This window comes from Pseudophryne corroboree, chromosome 4 (assembly GCF_028390025.1).
Source record: "Pseudophryne corroboree isolate aPseCor3 chromosome 4, aPseCor3.hap2, whole genome shotgun sequence".
In the NCBI taxonomy this organism is placed as follows: domain Eukaryota; kingdom Metazoa; phylum Chordata; class Amphibia; order Anura; family Myobatrachidae; genus Pseudophryne; species Pseudophryne corroboree.
This window is the reverse complement of record NC_086447.1, coordinates 748,639,580-748,659,972: the sequence shown is the minus strand read 5'-3', so window position 1 is coordinate 748,659,972 and position 20,393 is coordinate 748,639,580. Positions and strand designations below refer to the sequence as shown.

General features: G+C 45.0%; 1 protein-coding gene across 1 annotated transcript in view; it reads left to right on the top strand.

Moving 5' to 3' along the window:
• The window catches only part of DZANK1 (double zinc ribbon and ankyrin repeat domains 1), a 172,427-nt gene that overhangs the window by 19,894 nt on the left and 132,140 nt on the right, over nucleotides 1–20,393 (top strand). The window contains exons 2-5 of the mRNA XM_063918148.1: nucleotides 3,113–3,238; nucleotides 5,723–5,876; nucleotides 6,337–6,454; nucleotides 20,047–20,143. Of these exons, the coding sequence (XP_063774218.1) occupies nucleotides 3,130–3,238; nucleotides 5,723–5,876; nucleotides 6,337–6,454; nucleotides 20,047–20,143 (478 nt within the window). The 5' untranslated portion in view covers nucleotides 3,113–3,129. The remainder of the gene's footprint in view (nucleotides 1–3,112; nucleotides 3,239–5,722; nucleotides 5,877–6,336; nucleotides 6,455–20,046; nucleotides 20,144–20,393) is intronic.

Here is a 20,393-nt window from a genome sequence, read left to right as displayed (position 1 = left end):
TGCACCAGCGGATAACCCTGTCTCCAAGGACAAGGGTATCTCTTCTGTGGTGGTTGCAGAGTGCTCATCTATTGGAGGGCCGCAGATTCGGCATACAGGATTGGATCCTGGTGACCACGGACGCCAGCCTGAGAGGCTGGGGAGCAGTCACACAAGGAAGAAACTTCCAGGGAGTGTGGACGAGCCTGGAAACGTCTCTTCACATAAACATTCTGGAACTAAGAGCAATCTACAATGCTCTAAGCCAGGCAGAACCTCTGCTTCAAGGAAAACCGGTGTTGATCCAGTCGGACAACATCACGGCAGTCGCCCATGTAAACAGACAGGGCGGCACAAGAAGCAGGAGTGCAATGGCAGAAGCTGCAAGGATTCTTCGCTGGGCAGAGAATCATGTGATAGCACTGTCAGCAGTGTTCATCCCGGGAGTGGACAACTGGGAAGCAGACTTCCTCAGCAGACACGACCTTCACCCGGGAGAGTGGGGACTTCATCCGGAAGTCTTCCACATGCTGGTAACCCGTTGGGAAAGACCAATGGTGGACATGATGGCGTCTCGCCTCAACAAAAAACTGGACAGGTATTGCGCCAGGTCAAGAGATCCGCAGGCAATAGCTGTGGACGCGCTGGTAACGCCTTGGGTGTACCAGTCGGTGTATGTGTTTCCTCCTCTGCCTCTCATACCAAAAGTATTGAGAATTATACGGCAAAGAGGCGTAAGAACGATACTAGTGGTTCCGGATTGGCCAAGAAGGACTTGGTACCCGGAACTTCAAGAGATGATCACGGAAGATCCGTGGCCTCTACCTCTAAGGAGGGACTTGCTTCAGCAGGGTCCCTGTCTGTTTCAAGACTTACCGCGGCTGCGTTTGACGGCATGGCGGTTGAACGCCGGATCCTAAAGGAAAAAGGCATGCCGGAAGAAGTCATTCCTACTTTGATTAAGGCAAGGAAGGAAGTAACCGTGCAACACTATCACCGCATTTGGCGAAGATATGTTGCGTGGTGCGAGGATCGGAGTGCTCCAACGGAGGAATTTCAACTGGGTCGATTCCTACATTTCCTGCAATCAGGATTGTCTATGGGTCTCAAATTGGGATCTATTAAGGTTCAAATTTCGGCCCTGTCGATTTTCTTTCAAAAAGAATTGGCTTCAGTTCCTGAAGTCCAGACTTTTGTTAAGGGAGTGCTGCATATACAGCCTCCTGTGGTGCCTCCAGTGGCACCGTGGGATCTCAATGTGGTTTTGGAATTTCTAAAATCTCATTGGTTTGAACCACTAAAAAAGGTGGATTTAAAATATCTCACATGGAAAGTGACCATGTTACTAGCCCTGGCTTCGGCCAGGAGAGTGTCAGAACTGGCAGCTTTATCTTACAAAAGCCCATATCTGATTTTCCATTCGGACAGGGCAGAACTGCGGACTCGTCCGCATTTTCTCCCTAAGGTGGTGTCAGCATTTCATCTGAACCAGCCTATTGTAGTGCCTGCGGCTACAAGTGACTTGGAGGACTCCAAGTTACTGGACGTTGTCAGAGCATTAAAAATATATATTGCAAGGACAGCTGGAGTCAGAAAATCTGACTCGTTGTTTATATTGTATGCACCCAACAAGATGGGTGCTCCTGCGTCTAAGCAGACGATTGCTCGTTGGATCTGTAGCACAATCCAACTTGCACATTCTGTGGCAGGCCTGCCACAGCCTAAATCTGTAAGGGCCCACTCCACAAGGAAGGTGGGCTCATCTTGGGCGGCTGCCCGAGGGGTCTCGGCATTACAACTTTGCCGAGCAGCTACGTGGTCAGGGGAGAACACGTTTGTAAAATTTTACAAATTTGATACTCTGGCTAAGGAGGACCTGGAGTTCTCTCATTCGGTGCTGCAGAGTCATCCGCACTCTCCCGCCCGTTTGGGAGCTTTGGTATAATCCCCATGGTCCTTTCAGGAACCCCAGCATCCACTAGGACGATAGAGAAAATAAGAATTTACTTACCGATAATTCTATTTCTCGGAGTCCGTAGTGGATGCTGGGCGCCCATCCCAAGTGCGGATTATCTGCAATAATTGTACATAGTTATTGTTAACTAATTCGGGTTATTGTTTAGGAAGCCATCTTTCAGAGGCTCCTCTGTTATCATACTGTTAACTGGGTTTGATCACAAGTTGTACGGTGTGATTGGTGTGGCTGGTATGAGTCTTACCCGGGATTCAAAATTCCTCCCTTATTGTGTACGCTCGTCCGGGCACAGTACCTAACTGAGGCTTGGAGGAGGGTCATAGGGGGAGGAGCCAGTGCACACCACCTGATTGGAAAGCTTTACTTTTTGTGCCCTGTCTCCTGCGGAGCCGCTATTCCCCATGGTCCTTTCAGGAACCCCAGCATCCACTACGGACTCCGAGAAATAGAATTATCGGTAAGTAAATTCTTATTTTATTCTGCACCAGCCCTGTGTGGAGATATGAAGCCTCAAACGAACACAGCTAAAAAATATACAAAAATACATTTTGCCCATAGCATCGCTTTAGCCACAGATTGTCGCATACAAAAAGTAAGATGTATGTGCCTCATCAGCAGTGTGCAGTGTGCAATGGGTGCAGTGTACAGTGTGTGCGGTGCGGTGCTCACGGGCCTCCTGGGTCCAGGTGGACCCATATCACACACCCTGCACCCATTGTTTTTAATACTTACCCTCCGGAGTCCTGCTGTGCAGCAGCAGCACTGCAGAAATCACTGGGTGAATGGCACAGTGCCATTTCCTGGTGTTTCGCGTATATGTGTTGTAGGAAAATGGCCCTGCGCCATTTTCCCGGAGATCTGCACATGCACTCTAGACTCTGGGACAGTAGGGACTCTAGTGTCCAGAGCTCTACAGCGCTGCCGGCTGGAGAGGAGGGGGCCCAGACGGAGTCTGCTCACGAGCCTCCTCCTCTCTAGAAACACCCCTGCTCATCAGTCTAACTGAATTTGTTACTCTTTCATGTGCAGTGCCTTTTATTTAACCTGTGTGTCTTTTATATTGGAATTCATAATTATCTTGAGCAGTGTCACAAATGCAGTGATAATATTGCTTATAAGTGACCATCTCTGTATGTAAGTCTACATTATTCTCTACAGGTCCTCGCACGGGAAGAATGACTGCTGGCTCCATATTTGTACCGCAGATTATTCCACTGCGTGTTCCCCTCCCTGGTAAAGGGAAATATGAAATAGATACAAACACACCAATTGAAATCAAATCAGGTATGGAAAACAGCCTGACCCGAAAATCCATTTCTCAAGGTTTTTTTTACTGACTTGTGTAGTGTTTGCTAATCTCTGGCTGCAACCGCTGCCCCTTCTCTCTAACAAAGGGCACATGTAATTATAATATGGTAAATGAGTGAAAAATGTCCTATTTATCCCCAGAATTTCTTCTTAAGAACCCATGGTGCAACTTGCTCTGGTTTCCTTTCTTTATAAAACACAATAAATCAGGTGCTAATGTTATGTGTAACCCTCCAATATCAGTATAAGACAACTATACCATGAAGTGCATAGCACTATTAATATTGCAATAGATTAAACTTTTAAAACTAAATGGGAGAAGTCACTAATCTCTCTTCTGGGCAGTGGCGTCGCAAGGAGGGTGCGGGGGGTGCGGCCCGCTCCCGGGTGTCACCTGCCGAGGGGTGACACCAAAATGCCGGCTCCTGCACTGTGACAGGAGCCGAGTTCTGCACTGTATTATGTGCAGCACTCGGCTCCTGTCACTGTGTAGGAGCCAGCACTGCAGGGGCAGCACCCCTGGGAGTCAGCCCTCACCTCCCACACACCCCAGTGACAAAAAAAAATGGATGTCGGGACGCGAAGCCCCACCCCCTCACACAAAGCGCCGCCCCCTTTTTGTACCTTCAATGGGCTAAAAACGGGTGCCGCCCTTCTATTTAAGCCCCACCCATTCCCGCAAAGCCCCACCCCTTTTCCCTCGCTGCCGCACCAGGTGTTACATAGGTGAGTGACGCCTCTGCTTCTGGGCACTCTTCTTCCAGCCCACATGAGAAGAGATGCGTGAGGTATAGATGGAGTCAGATTGACAGCATACTGCAGTCTGAAAGCTTGATGGAAAGCAAGTCACAGTTCCAGGGGAAAATGCTGACCCCTGGCACAGTTATCTGTACCTTTCACCTGGTCTGCAGGCTGAAGAAACTTGCCCAGGGAGAGTCTTCCGCTCTGAATAACAGGGTCTCTCCCGGGTACACCATGCAGTTAAGCAAAGAAATAAAATCATCAGACCTGAGGGGTTTATTTATGAAGAGTCGGGTTGTAAAACCCATAACTTTGGGTCGTATTTCTGCCAGATATTTGAAATGGAAATGCTTCTACTAGGTATGTCTTGCTAGTAAAAGCATTGCCCTTTTAAATATCGGGCAGAAAAATGTCCCGAAGTAACAGGTTTTACAACCCGACTCTTCATAAATAATCCCCATGGTGACACACTGGGCCGGATGTAATGACGCCCGACATGGGCAGCCGTGCGGGATGCCAGGTGACCCTTGATGGTTTTTTTAAAGGGGCAATCACTTTCAAAGAATGGTTTGCCTTGTAAGTGATTGCCCCTTTAAAAAAAAAAGTATGCGTTCGTCCGGTATCCCATATGGCCGCCTAACTCGGGCAGCATTACAACCAGCCCATCATCTTTAGTTTGTATATAGTGATCATGTGACCAAGGGCCTGATTCAGAGATGTCCGCAATGCAATGTTTTCTCAGTTGAGCGATTATCGGTGGTCTGCACATGTGTTTCACTCCACGATTAACTTTGCAAGAGGATTTATTGGCAAAGTGATTGGCAGTCAGGGACTGTTTGGGGGAGGTAATGGGAGTAGTGCTAAAAATGCAGCGAGCCTGTTACTGTTAGCAACTGTTATCCAGTATGCAGTACAAATGTCTCCGACATCTTACGTCCTGCAGCCATAAGGCTATTCAAATGGTCGATGTTTACCTGATGTGCGTCCGATGGTTGTGTCTTTGTTTGCAAAAGGAGGATCAGAGATTTCACAGGAATTTATTTGATTAAACCGATTCGTTTCCCAGCCCTCAAGTACAGCAGGTAATACATACCCCTTTTCCACCTAACACCCAGGTCCAACCTGGGTAACTGAACATAGGTTTCAAGCCGTTTCACAGAAACCTGAACCCCCGTTCACACTGCAGACGGGACCTGGGCTAGTGGTGGGGTCATCCCTCTGCCAGCATTTGGAGATGACATCATCTCCAAGCACCGCTGAGCCGGCTCTCCATAGGGTTTTAATGGGACTCGGGTCGGATGACCCAGGTTACCTGTTTTACACTGCACCCATAACCCGGGTCCTACCCAAGTCCAACCCTGGTAGCCACCCAGGTCAGATTCCCAGGTCACTGATCCCAGGTTATTGTTTAGGGACCCTTTTCTACAGAGCTGCGACCTGGGTAGACACAGCAGTAACCTGGGTTATACACAGCTGCATGACAGCAAGTCTTTCGCAGTACACCATTGCTAATGAAGAGTTCAGTAAAATGAATGGGAATTACAAGAAGAAATTCCCTGTATATGTATACAGCATCCCAGCAGGAGAGTATGTCCTGCAATTATCATTAGATGGGGCATATAGGCAGCAAATGCTGTGTAACGTGCCAGAAATGCTCTCCAGGGTAATTACATAACATTGCATTCTTATTAAGCCTGTAACTGCTCCTTATATTTCCAGACTCACCAAATGTGTCCATACACTATACACTTGATGGAAGCAAGCCAGAGTTACATAGGAAAGTTGGTCACATGGAGAACACCACTTTGAAGTATCGAGGTCCATTTACATTGCCTGATGGTAAAATAACTGTTAAGGCTCTGGCTGTAAGCAGGTAAGTCACTCTTATGTAATTATCTAACTGCCGCTGATAATCATACACAAAACCTGCCACACAGCCACATATTTGTAGCTTGTGTGTATTGTTGTATTGGAGTCTATAATACTTTATGCATATGCACTTATTTCAAGAAGACACTTCACTTAAAGGTTAGATACACTTGAAATAATTATGTGTAATTAAAATTTGTTTGCTGGTTATTAGCATTTATTTGAAGTAGAAAAAAAAAAAATCATCAGTCACACTGGCTTTGGCAACTTCCAGGCTGTTACACGTGGGCCATAGGGTTAGGTCCACTTATAGTGACTTTAACGTAAAATATAATATCTCTCTCCCCCCCCCTCCTCCCTCTCTCTCTCTCTCTTTCCCTCCATCCATTCTTTTGAGTAGCCATAGTTTACATTGTTCACTACTGTATTGGTTATTGATGTAATCATGCATATTCCTTTTATAGAGATGGCAGAGAAAGTGGGACAGTGACAAAAGTGTTTATTGTAGAGTACGTTCCTCCAGATATAGACTCATCAGATGAAGATAACGGTGAGAACTTCCTGAAAGAACTGACTAAACAGGTGACACATGCTAACAGGATGTAGCTTTTTTCTGCTTATCAAAGTGTGTTTAATGAAGGTTAGAGCATATTTTTCGTTATCAGTTAAACTAGGGGTGGGCAATAAGTAGCCCTCCAGCTGTTCTAGAACACATCCCAGCATGCTGATAAAGCTAAATATTTATCGTATATACAACCCTTTATGAGGTCTAAGAACACTGTACGCTGTTTACTTAAGAAGTACCGTAAGGGTACGCAAGTTGCGTAACGATCGCTCAGCCGTAGGCGAGACGCTCAAGCGTCACGTTCGCTCACGGCCCAGAGATCACAGACAAGCACTCTGTTGGCTATGACTAACGTAATGATTCGCTATGGCGTAGCGGACGCTCGAGACCACGAGGAGATCACCAGCGGCGCAGACGCTCACAACGCTATACCTTTATGTCTAAACCTATTATTAATGAAATACACAGAATACCTTAATGTGAATACAGGGTGTAAGTGCAACCTTGTGTAACCTGACTAACTACAAAGCTGCTTGAGCGTCACCGACGCTCAAGTGAACACTTAAAACTATGAGAAAATACACAGATACTGGTTTAGGGTCCAAAGCCTATTATCTGTATTATAACTATTATACTTGCAAAAAGAATCACAGTACAAATGATACACTACAATATAACAGAGACTTCCTAACCAAATAACTATACAAGAAATACAATACAATACTATGCTGATCTAATACAATACAATACTAGTCAATGGGAGATACGAGAGAAGGAGAAGAGAGAGAGATATATATATGAGAGAAATGGCTCACAGAAAGACAATGATTACGGAGAGAAACTTACGCACAAGGGTAAACGATCGCGTGCGCCTGGACATCCAGCACCCGATTTTCAGCAATGAGAACCGTTGAAGAGTGAGAGCTGGATGTGGTCGGCCTGCCTATTTATGCCCCACACACAATGCAATCTAATGGTCCCTACAATCCCATTGTCCATTGGACGTCGGAATTCGGCCCTGCATCATAACAAAAGGTCATAGGTTGATTCATACAGGTGGGCTGTGACGATTTCAAACAGCTCAGGTGGGTGGGGAACTAGGTTTCCCGCCGCATACCTGAGTATGAGTAAATAGTAGAAATGGACATAAACTTCTTATGTCCATAACTATTCGCACGAGCGATTAATACGCTCCAAACCAACACCGGAATATTGCTATTTAAATACTCTTCCGATGGGTACCAAACACTACTGCATGACTCCTGTTAGACCCTTCCTACGATACAAAGAGGGATTCCTCAGCTCAGGGACATTCTATATTAACCAAACTTTCAGAATCTATCAAAGGGACCATGATCTACAAACTACATTATTACTGAAAATATGTAACGAATGAGTCGCACGCTACGATTACATAAACTCTACCGTAAATACGCATACCGTGCGCCCGCGGGTGCACGCTATTGCGGGTATGCGCCTTCACGGGAGAGCGTACGCATGCGCAGCGCAGACCAGTGTGCGGTGCAAATATGGCAACGTGCATAGAGATATTTTTCTGACTTTGACAGTCCACCCTTTGGCAGTCAATAATAACTGCCACCCCCTGAAAACATTTCAAAAGGAGAAAAATATATGTCAGGGGTTAATTCATTTCCATGGTTGGGTGAGGAAGAAGAGAGGAGTAGGTGTGAAGAGGGTATGACCTAGTGAGAAAGCAGAAGCATGTGTGTATGAGTCCATGTTTGGAGGGTCATGTATCATCGTGCCGTACGTGTGGTAAATCAAGCTTCGAGGTATTGCGAAGTATACATTTGAATTCCTTCTTATCCCGTGGTACAGGTCTGTGGATGGGCTGTCAAACTTTACCGAGCTCATTTCGGCTTTCAGTTGTAACAAAATGGGGATGCACATTTTAGTTGATGATACATGAATGGGGGAAGTATGTGGTTGCTGATATCTGTGCCTGTATTCCCTATCGACTATGTGTGTCATTACCTGAGGGTTGTAGAAATGAAGATAAAGAACACTTATGGGGAATGCAATGATATTCTATGTCAGGTAAATGTACATCTGTCGTTGAAGTTTTGTTCGGTATCTGTTGAGAGTCGTCTTCTTTGCGCTGTATTGCTCCTTGGGCATGAGCAAATAGCTTTGTCAGTGCCATCAGATTTACAAAAAAAATGTTGGGCTAGCGTGAGTTTAAAAATACTAGGGAAACTGGGGATCCATGGCAAAGTTCATCAAATGTCCATTTCTCAAGTGGTCAAAACTTCATCTTTGGTGCTTGTCTGTTGTCTGTATAGCGTCTCGTCAACTTCCTCGTCCAAGGGGGTCTTTGTATCTTGGAGAAAAGCAGAAAAACAGGTGAAAGAAACGGACCGTATAATCGCATTTTTCATCACATCCTGGTTTCTATCATTGGGTCATAAATCAAATCCAGGTTAATTACAGTTTCCTCACTCCTCAAGCTCATCACTTTTGTACTTTGTTTGCACCGCATTAAAGCCTGCCCGCATCTAAATATCAATCTAATAGATATAACAACACCTAAGATACATAGGAGGAACTTTCCAACATCCATTATGACTCCTTGAGCCCAGTCTCCTAAACCGGAGAACCAATTTCGCGGGTTCAACCATGACACCCAACCAGTTAGCTCATTACCTACAGCAGCAAGGGTGAGATTGTGTTTTTGACGAAATTCCCACTTCAATTGGAGAATATCGTCCATCTTTTGGTCTATGACCTCTACCGGATCCTCGGTGCTATTGGTGATATACGTGCAACACTTTATGCCGTACTGTGTTGCCAATGTAACACAATATCCGCCTGTTACTGCTGTAAGATAATTAAGAACCATCCTATGCTGAACTAGTTCTGTTTTATAAGCTTGAAGTTCTCTTCCAGTGTATCTGAATGTGTCATCATACATTTCAGTGATATTATCTAACAAATTGGCGAGTGCGGAAATGTATCTATAATTCATCACTCCTCGAGCGGTGCGAGTGAAATCTAACGCTACCAGAACCTGAATCCCGGTGGATTCATGGATAAGATCAGAGGCCGGGTGCTCTAACCTTTCTGACAGTTGTCTTTTAACTCGGTGCTCGTAATGAGTGTGAGTATAAGGAGCTTGGGCACCACGGTGTATGTCCTTCATTTTGTCATGTGTAACAGTCATTACTTCAGGCAATACTTTTCCAATATAACACAATCCTTCAGAGTTTGGGGCAAGCCACTTGTACGCCTTTCTCCCGCATATGAAATATGCATCATCGGGGAGAACATATGGGACAGAGAAGGACATTACCATATTACACACCTTCCAGGTGAATTCTCCTGACCCTAATTCTTCCATCTGCTTAATGCACGTATCGGTTTGTACGATATGTGCACAGTATCCTGGTGATACTTCTCCAACTCTAGTAATCCTATTTCCTAAGGTATATCGATACCGGAAAGATTTTCCTCTACTGGCTATGTGGCGTACAAGCTCTGTATCTGTAGGCATTCTATCTGCTCTGTGTGAAAAGGTCATGGTAAGGTTGCTCCATGACACTTCCCAATTTCCCGGCTTACGGGGATTGGAGATATTAAAACATAAGAGGGACCTATCCACATGGTATTGGTGGAGCTTCAAACTAGGAGGGCTGGAGATGTTAAACCTCCGGTCCACCGGTCTCCCACCACTTAGCTCAAGTACCTCCCCTAACGTTAAAGGAAATGGCACTAGCCCTGATTTGCTATGACCCTGAGGTACTTGAGAGCATACCCAACAATCTGTTTGGTTTAATACGTTACCCACTAAGGAGTGATAGTCACTCAATGGATGCCGGTCCATATGGATATTAAAACTGGATTGGCATTTCTTTATGCACCCATCCTCAATCACGTTTTCTTCAGCTAACAATCCATCACAATTTCTTCTATCGGATCGTTTTCTGATACTCGCCTTTGCTTGTTGGCTTGGTTGATCTTGGAAAACTGCGCCTCCATCATCATAATCGGAACCCATTCCAGAACCTCTCTCGACCTCTATGGTACTCTCGCCGGAACAGACTGCTCTGGTCAACATCATGGTTAACATCAAAATCCGGATCACAGTCTCTTGGGGCAAGTCCATCTTTGAGGAGGAAATAGAGAAGAATGAGAAGGGGGAAAAAGAAATTTTTAAGGGAGAGGGGGATGGGAAGTAGAGAAAACAATAAAAGGGAGAAGGGGGTCAACAACTGCTTTCGGTCTTCAAGGCTCAGGTGCCGCCTCAGTCCTCCTGGAACAGACACTCCAGTGATACAACCTCTACCGTCTGTTCCTTATCACGGGACTTCTCTGGATCAGCAACCTTTTTGCAGTGGGATGAATGGACCCAAGTCTCTCTCTCAGCAACCTTCAATGCTGTGGTGCTAGTCAATAAGACCTGGTATGGTCCTTCCCATCTATCAATAAGACAACCTGAGCGTAGAAAATTTCGTATCATTACATAATCCCCAGGTTCAATGTCATGACAATTACTATCTGGTAAATCAGGAATCACCAACTTCAGATTATCATTTTGATTCCTCAACTGTTTACTCATGTTAATCAAGTACTTTACAGTTACTTCATTGTTACATTTCAAATCATCCTGAGGGTTAATCATGACATGCGGTTGTCGACCAAACAAGATTTCAAAAGGGGACAGATTAAGAGGGGACCTGGGAGTGGTTCTGATACTGTACAATACAATGGGTAAAGCTTCTGGCCATGTCAATCCTGTCTCTGCCATCACTTTACTCAATTTATTTTTAATAGTGCTGTTCACTCTTTCGACCTTCGCACTCGCCTGTGGACGGTACGGAGTGTGCAGCTTGCTATCAATACCCATTAATTTACACATTCCTTGAAAGACATCACCGGTAAAATGGGTACCCCTATCACTTTCAATGATTCTAGGGATACCATATCTACATACAAATTCCTGCACAATTTTCTTAGCTGTAAACATAGCGGTATTTGTAGCTGCTGGAAATGCTTCGACCCAATTCGAGAAAACATCTATACAAACAAGTACATATTTCAAATTTCGACATGGGGGTAATTGAATGAAGTCAATTTGTATTACCTGGAAAGGGCCGCCGGCAGGTGGGATATGGGATGGTTCTGTAGGTATTGCTTTTCCAATATTCTTTCTCAGACAGGTAAGGCATGACATTGCTCTTTTACCCGCATGAGAGGAGAATCCTGGGGCGCACCAGTATGCTCTTACCAATTTGCACATCCCCTCCTTGCCTAGATGAGTCAGCCCGTGAGCTGCTTCAGCCAGACATGGAAGGTATGTCCTGGGGGCCACTGGTTTACCATGTCCATCCGTCCAGAGCCCTGAGGACTCCTGGCCATATCCCTTTGCCTTCCAGACTGCCTTTTCCTGTGTGGAACACAAATTCTGCATCTCACACAACTTCTGTGTGTTGATGGTATTAAATACCATCAGTTGTGTGGTGTCTGTCTGTATGGGGGTAGCAGCTGCTAACTTAGCAGCTTTGTCTGCTCGGCTGTTACCAAGTGATACCGGGTCTTGGCTATATGTATGTGCTTTACATTTGATAACAGCCACTCTGTCGGGTTCCTGTATCGCTGTTAGAAGCCTTTTTATGTGAGTTGCATGCGCTACCGGTGTACCAGCGGCCGTCATGAAGTTTCTGAGACGCCATAGGGCTCCGAAATCATGGACTACCCCGAATGCGTATCTAGAATCGGTGTAGATATTGGCTGACTTACCCTTAGCCAATTCACATGCTCTGGTTAGGGCGACCAGTTCAGCAACCTGGGCTGAGTGAGGTGGGCCTAGCGGTTCCGCTTCTATGGTGTCTTGGTCATCTACGACTGCGTATCCAGTACACAAGTCTCCCGAGTCTGACTGTCTGTGACAACTACCGTCCGTGTAGAACGTGAGTTCTGCATCTTCCAGTGGGTTGTCACTGATGTCAGGCCTTGCGGTAAAATTTTGGGTCAAATATTCCATACAATCATGTGTATCTTCCTTTGTATTGAATCCTCCTTCCCCAGCACTCTCACCTTCCACCCTTTGTGCCTGACCAGGCACACCTGGGAGATATGTTGCAGGATTTAATGCACTGCATCTCCTTATGGTGATGTTTACGGGGGCCATTAGTGCCAATTCCCATCTTGTAAACCTCGCTGATGAGACGTGTCTGGTTTGGGCAGAATTCAATAAGGCTGATACTGCATGTGGCGTATGGATTGTGAGGTTGTGGCCTAGCACGACGTCTTCGCTTTTTGTCACTAGCAATGCTATCGCAGCAACGCTTCGCAAGCATGTGGGGAGGGATCGCGCTACCGTGTCTAGCTGAGCGCTGTAGTATGCAACTGGCCTGCTGGCATCACCGTGTTTTTGGGTTAGTACACCTGCTGCGCAACCAGCACTTTCTGTTCCGTATAGTTCAAAGGGTTTCCCATAGTCTGGCATACCTAGTGCTGGCGCCTGCGTTAGGCACTGTTTGAGTCTCTCAAATGCTGTTTCGGATTCGTCTGTATGCGAGATCCTATCAGGTTTGTTTGAGGAGACCATTTCCTGCAAAGGTAACGCCAATATGGAAAACCCTGGGATCCAATTACGGCAATACCCACACATTCCTAAAAACGTCCTGATCTGTTGCTGGGTTTGTGGCAGTGTCATGTCTCTAATTGCTTGGATTCTATCAGCGGTCAGGTGTCTCAGTCCTTGTGTTAGACAGTGTCCCAAATATTTTACCTTAGTTTGGCATAATTGCAACTTGTCTTTGGACACCTTGTGTCCGGTGTCTGAAAGATGAAACAGGAGCTGTTTCGTATCCTTCAGAGATGCTTCCAGTGAATCTGAACACAGTAATAAATCGTCCACATACTGTATCAATACTGATCCACTGTCTGGTTGGAAAGACTGTAAACAATCATGCAAAGCCTGAGAAAATATACTTGGACTATCTATGAAACCTTGGGGCAACCGAGTTCATGTGTATTGGACTCCTCTGTATGTGAATGCAAACAAATATTGGCTGTCAGGGTGCAGAGGTACCGAAAAGAAAGCGGAGCAGAGGTCAATAACAGTGAAAAATTTGGCAGTGGGAGGGATTTGCATTAGGATGACAGCTGGATTTGGCACTACGGGGAACTGACTCTCAACTATTTTGTTAATCCCCCTTAGATCCTGCACTAGCCTGTAACCCCTCCCCCCCACTCTTCTTAACAGGGAAGATGGGACTATTGGCAGTGCTGGACGTTCTTACTAGAATGCCCTGTTGTAGCAAGCGCTCTATTACTGGGTAAACTCCTAACTCCACCTCTGGCTTCAGAGGATATTGTGGGATTTTTGGAGCTATCCTACCATTTTTTACTTGTACCACTACTGGAGCTACGTTTGCCATTAATCCAGTGTCCTGTCCGTCTTTTGTCCAAAGTGACTCTGGTATCTGAGATGTCATCTCTTCTATTTGGGATGGATTCCTATTTGTCATAATGGTATGTGACGTTAATTTTGATGGGGAGTCTAACATGTCTCGCACTTCCTGAGCGTGTTTCTCAGGTATGTCCAAGAATACACCTTCAGGAGTACAATAAATGACGCACCCCATTTTACACAGTAAGTCTCTTCCCAGGAGATTGGTTGGTGCCGATGCAGCCAGCAAAAAGGAATGCTTGGTATGCAAAGGCCCTATTGTAATCTCGGCTGGTTTGCTAACAGGGTAGTGCTGGACTACTCCTGTTACTCCCATGGCTGGAATTGTCCTACCAGTGGTTCTCATGCCCACTGTCGAATTTATCACTGACTTGGCCGCCCCTGTGTCTACAAGAAAGTTTAAAGTTTTACCAGCTACATTGATTGCGACCTCGGGTTCACTTTCAAGGTTGGCAATTAATTTTACTGGCTGCAGATTACAGGTATGGCCACACCCCTATTGGGTATGGTGACCTCCCTGAATCCCGCTGGCAGCAACTACTTGTGAGGGAGATAGTTGGGAACTACCAGAGGCATGCCAGTCTCTGTTTGGGGGATATCTTTTTGTTTCCCCTGTATGTGGCTCATAACTCCGTTTCTGCGGACCTTGCTCCCAATGTCGTGTGTCGTGTCGTTGTCTAGGGGTTTGGTATGAGTTTCGTGGATTCTTTACTCTACAATCTCGTGCCATGTGTCCCTGTTTGTGACAAGAATAACAAGTAACCATACTTGACTTACCCACAGGATTTGGTGATACAAACAAAGGCTGCCTTGTGGTCAGAGCCTGTATACTTACTGACATTAATTTGTCACCTTGTTGTTCCCTGTGTCTAGTGATGTTTCTGTCGTGATCAATAGCAGCCTCTCTCAAAGTAGCCACAGACAGACCTCGCCAACAAGGTTGCGTGGTCTGTACCCTAGTCTTCAATGACTCTTTTAAACCATCCATCAGTACCGATACTGCTACTTCCCGATGGTTTGTGTCTGTTTTAATGTCCTCTATACCTGTGTATTTTGCCATTTCTAATAATGCTCTGTGAAAATACTCTGCAGCTGTCTCTGACTCCTTCTGTTTAATGGAGAATATCTTATTCCATTTAGCTACTGCTGGGAAATACTCTTTTAGCTGCAAGTTTATTCTTTTCACATTATCTTGGTTGTACACATCTGTAAGAGGTACATCATGATCTAGTCCGCAATCAGCTAAAAATTGAGTTGCGTCGACATTTGAGGGTAAACACGCTCTCAGCAATATCTGCCAGTCTTTGTTGTTGGGCTCTACAGTGTTACCTAAGTCTCTGATGTATTTTTGACTGGCAACTAAGTCTTTTCTAGGGTCAGGAAATTCAGACACTATGGTCCTTAATTCCATTCGGGAAAATGGAGTGTACATGGCGATGTTCCTAATGGGAGTGGCTCCTGATGCGTCTGTTTTCCCATTTGGTACTGCTATTACTCTAACAGGTGTGATTCTAACAACCTCATTCTGTGTAGATTCTACAGGCTGTGGTGAAATAGTTTCAGCATAATGCATGGTGCCGTACTTACCAGTTGATACGACCTCACCTATCCCTCCGCTAGGGACCTTTACTAATCTCGTGGGTGGAGCTGTGCCTACTGTGGTCTCTGCTATGGTGGCTGCTAGAGAGAGCGCTGAAATCGTTGCCGATTCGTCCTCTTGATCACACTCCTGAGGAAAGTTCAAAACAGGGTACAACTTGCACGGGTTAATACTTGCATGGGTTAATGAGTTAACATTATCATTAACATTTACACAGTACCTAAGTGATTTTGTGTTACACCTTAGTGCGTCTTTCTCCGTAATCAACTTCTCTCCTGATATATATGGTGGCGGCGGGGCCGTGGCAATTAATTTTCTGTTAGTGCCAGATCCCGCCGCCTGAGCCAAACCTCTCTGTATCTCACCTTCCTGTTGCCACAACTGTAAATAATCATAATGCTGAATTCGTCTCTTTGTTGATTTTATGAGACATATCCTCCTCCTTAAATTTTGTAACACTTCTGAGCTGAAGCTCCCTATTCTTGGGAATTTCTCCCCGTCATGCACAGTCATTCTCTCCCATTCATCACATAAAGTTTCTGTGTGACTTCCATATTTCTCACACATGATATACCTGGCCGACCCAATTGGCCGGACCACTGAATCAACCCGAACCGAGGTTGATCGCCCCCTACCTGAACAAGTGGCCCCCATAGTTCAAAAGTGTTGCCTTATTTAGCCAACCCTTTACGAAAAACCAAATGCCAACAATAGGCTGACGGTGGCGGTTTACCGAGTACCCCACTCACTCGCCCACGCCGACCTATACGACCTGATCACACCGATATGGTGCTGGCGTACTCGACCTAGGGCCCCTGCGACCTGAACCTCTATTTACTGGAACCTGTGAGGGTTATCCGAAGAACACTTACTCTTTCCAGTAACTATTGGTTGCTGGATAGTTCCTGAGTGAGCAGCGAACTTCCCTTAAAATAAAAAAAATTACACAAATCACGTTAGAGTGTACAGATAGCGTTTGTGACCCCTTTACTCTAATGGTATTAGGTCAGATTACTAACTACTGCACACACTTACGTGCGGTCCAGTCGTTCAGTACACAAACAACTAAGCTTATGTACGGAAAGACCAATGGAATCGAAACTTACGACTGCGAATTCCTTCAGCCAGAGCTTATATGGCCTATATGGGTGTTGCACCAACCCTTTTCGGTGTTGTGCCTGTGAACTGTATAGCGGACTTCCTTGTCGGCTGTACCTGGACCTCCTGGTCTGTTATGACCTCCTGGTCTTGTTACAGTATGACCTCCTGGTCTTGTTACAGTATGACCTCCTGGTCTTGTTACAGTATGACCTCCTGGTCTGCTATACTCTAATGCTCAAAATTGTATTTAACCAGAGATGCCTCCCTAGCCACCGTGCACGTCACTTACACGCATGTACCTCACGAGTACTCGACTTTTCTTGTGGTTCAACCTTTAAAATTGTAAAAACACTCACTCATCATATGTACACTTTTGTTTCTATTTCTATTTCTGCGCAGAAAATTTTCTTCAGCCCAGCTGTGTTACCAATTAGGAGCAGGATCTGTTAATTTAAATTTTTGGATTTCCAAAAATAGACTTGCGTTATTTACCGCCTGTTGCGCTATTTACCGCTGTGCGTTACTTATCACGTTGCGTTAAAAATCAACTTATCGTGACTTGAGCTACGTGGGCGTAACCGGACGCTACGTTGCGTAATGAACGCTGCGTGCGTCGGCCTTTGGATTGCGTACGCTAGTCTTTGTTAGAGACACGTGTACGCAAAACAAAGATCCACCGTAACACAATATACTTTTATCAATGCAAACGATCCCTGATCATCTACCGCGTACCCCACTGGCTTTGCCTTATCTCCCAGGCAAACCTGTGTGTTTGTCTACACTTTTAACTATTACCTCCTATTCTTAAACTATGAAATAACAGCAAGTCTCTTTTAGCACTTTTCTATCAACTATAAAAACTGGCAGACAGGATGGTGATATACGACAAATGAAATACACAGATGGAAAAGAAGTGCAGATATATATATGTATGCGTGCGTATATACGCAAGACAGAAGAAAAATAAACAGTTTAAAAAAAAAACACAAGCGTTTTGTTCTTACCTCCGGTTCCCGGATTCCTTCAGCACTCGTTATCTAAGCGAAGCAGACGCTTATCCCGTCAGCACTACGAGACAACCTCCCGCCCTTTGCTGAGGGATAATGTCTGCTGATCTACCTAGTGCAGATATGTGAAGGACAGGACGAGCCGCCAATTGATAAAGCTAAATATTTATCGTATATACAACCCTTTATGAGGTCTAAGAACACTGTACGCTGTTTACTTAAGAAGTACCGTAAGGGTACGCAAGTTGCGTAACGATCGCTCAGCCGTAGGCGAGACGCTCAAGCGTCACGTTCGCTCACGGCCCAGAGATCACAGACAAGCACTCTGTTGGCTATGACTAACGTAATGATTCGCTATGGCGTAGCGGACGCTCGAGACCACGAGGAGATCACCAGCGGCGCAGACGCTCACAACGCTATACCTTTATGTCTAAACCTATTATTAATGAAATACACAGAATACCTTAATGTGAATACAGGGTGTAAGTGCAACCTTGTGTAACCTGACTAACTACAAAGCTGCTTGAGCGTCACCGACGCTCAAGTGAACACTTAAAACTATGAGAAAATACACAGATACTGGTTTAGGGTCCAAAGCCTATTATCTGTATTATAACTATTATACTTGCAAAAAGAATCACAGTACAAATGATACACTACAATATAACAGAGACTTCCTAACCAAATAACTATACAAGAAATACAATACAATACTATGCTGATCTAATACAATACAATACTAGTCAATGGGAGATACGAGAGAAGGAGAAGAGAGAGAGAGAGAGAGATATATATATGAGAGAAATGGCTCACAGAAAGACAATGATTACGGAGAGAAACTTACGCACAAGGGTAAACGATCGCGTGCGCCTGGACATCCAGCACCCGATTTTCAGCAATGAGAACCGTTGAAGAGTGAGAGCTGGATGTGGTCGGCCTGCCTATTTATGCCCCACACACAATGCAATCTAATGGTCCCTACAATCCCATTGTCCATTGGACGTCGGAATTCGGCCCTGCATCATAACAAAAGGTCATAGGTTGATTCATACAGGTGGGCTGTGACGATTTCAAACAGCTCAGGTGGGTGGGGAACTAGGTTTCCCGCCGCATACCTGAGTATGAGTAAATAGTAGAAATGGACATAAACTTCTTATGTCCATAACTATTCGCACGAGCGATTAATACGCTCCAAACCAACACCGGAATATTGCTATTTAAATACTCTTCCGATGGGTACCAAACACTACTGCATGACTCCTGTTAGACCCTTCCTACGATACAAAGAGGGATTCCTCAGCTCAGGGACATTCTATATTAACCAAACTTTCAGAATCTATCAAAGGGACCATGATCTACAAACTACATTATTACTGAAAATATGTAACGAATGAGTCGCACGCTACGATTACATAAACTCTACCGTAAATACGCATACCGTGCGCCCGCGGGTGCACGCTATTGCGGGTATGCGCCTTCACGGGAGAGCGTACGCATGCGCAGCGCAGACCAGTGTGCGGTGCAAATATGGCAACGTGCATAGAGATATTTTTCTGACTTTGACAATGCCCTGCCATAGTTCTGCTGATTGGCTATGCTAAAACTGTTGCAGGGCATGCTGGAATGTGTAGTTCTACAACAACTGGAGGGCTGCTTATTGCAAATCAGGCTTTACAAATTGCAGTGCATAAGGGCATTCTGAGTTTGTGGAAAACTATAATGTTTAAGAGTTATTTACCGTTTGTAAGAATTTGTTTCTCCTGAAATGAATTAATAAAGTTATAGTGAAGGTCGGGGACAGTTTATATAGTTGGATTCAGTTTTAATGATCAGTTTTAGAGTTACAGCTTATATGTTGTATGCAAGTGTGATAGATGATAGAAAGTCATGGCTATAGTCAACTCAATAGATCTAATTGGAATACATATACGAAATGCCAGCTGTTGGGATGCCGACTGCGGCATCACGACACTTAAGACGCCAACATCGTAGGGGGTAAGTATTTCTACGCCCCACCATAAACCTTACCCTTGGTGGGATGCGGCTAGGGCTAGCCCTACCGTCTACGGCGAACCCTCAGGGATATCAGCTAGGGATAAAACCCCCCCCCTGTTGCCTACCCCTTACCCCCCCTTAGTGCCTGAACCCCGATACCTTCGCCAGCGATCCGACAGTCAGGACAGGGAATGCACCCCATCTAATTAGCTTCAATAATTTGGCTTCTACTGTTGTGGCTTATTTGTGTGGTTACTTGTATACTGGTACATATGAATTAAGTTTTGCCCAAATTTAGATTCAAGTTGGTGTGGAAGATCTTACCAAAACAATATCATGTCAGTGCAGGAAGGTTCTCTGGGTACCTCTGAGCCACAGCATATGTAAATGAATGCAGGCAGACACAGGTAGGTAGGTCAATGTTTAAGTTTGCAGGACATAATACAAAGCTGTAAATATCTGTACCTTTAGGACACTGACAATGTCTCATCTCCTGCCAAGACGAAGAAGAAAGGTAGCATTTTACAGAGAAGTTCTGCTTGGGATGATACTACACAAAGCTATAAAGGTACAAATTTACAATTATATTCTATAGAAACTTTTTCAATCCAGAATACAGTAAATAACTGAACGCTTTTATTTCTATGTGCTGGATTCAATTAGCTGCGGTAACACTACTCAACAAATTTGAAAAACGTCTCTGCGTCCGGTATGTGAATAGGTGTTTTTATGCCTAATTTAGGGATGCTGAATTCAGTGGAAAAATCAGACTTTCTCTATCACGTCACATTTATTAGATGCACACAAATAACAATGTG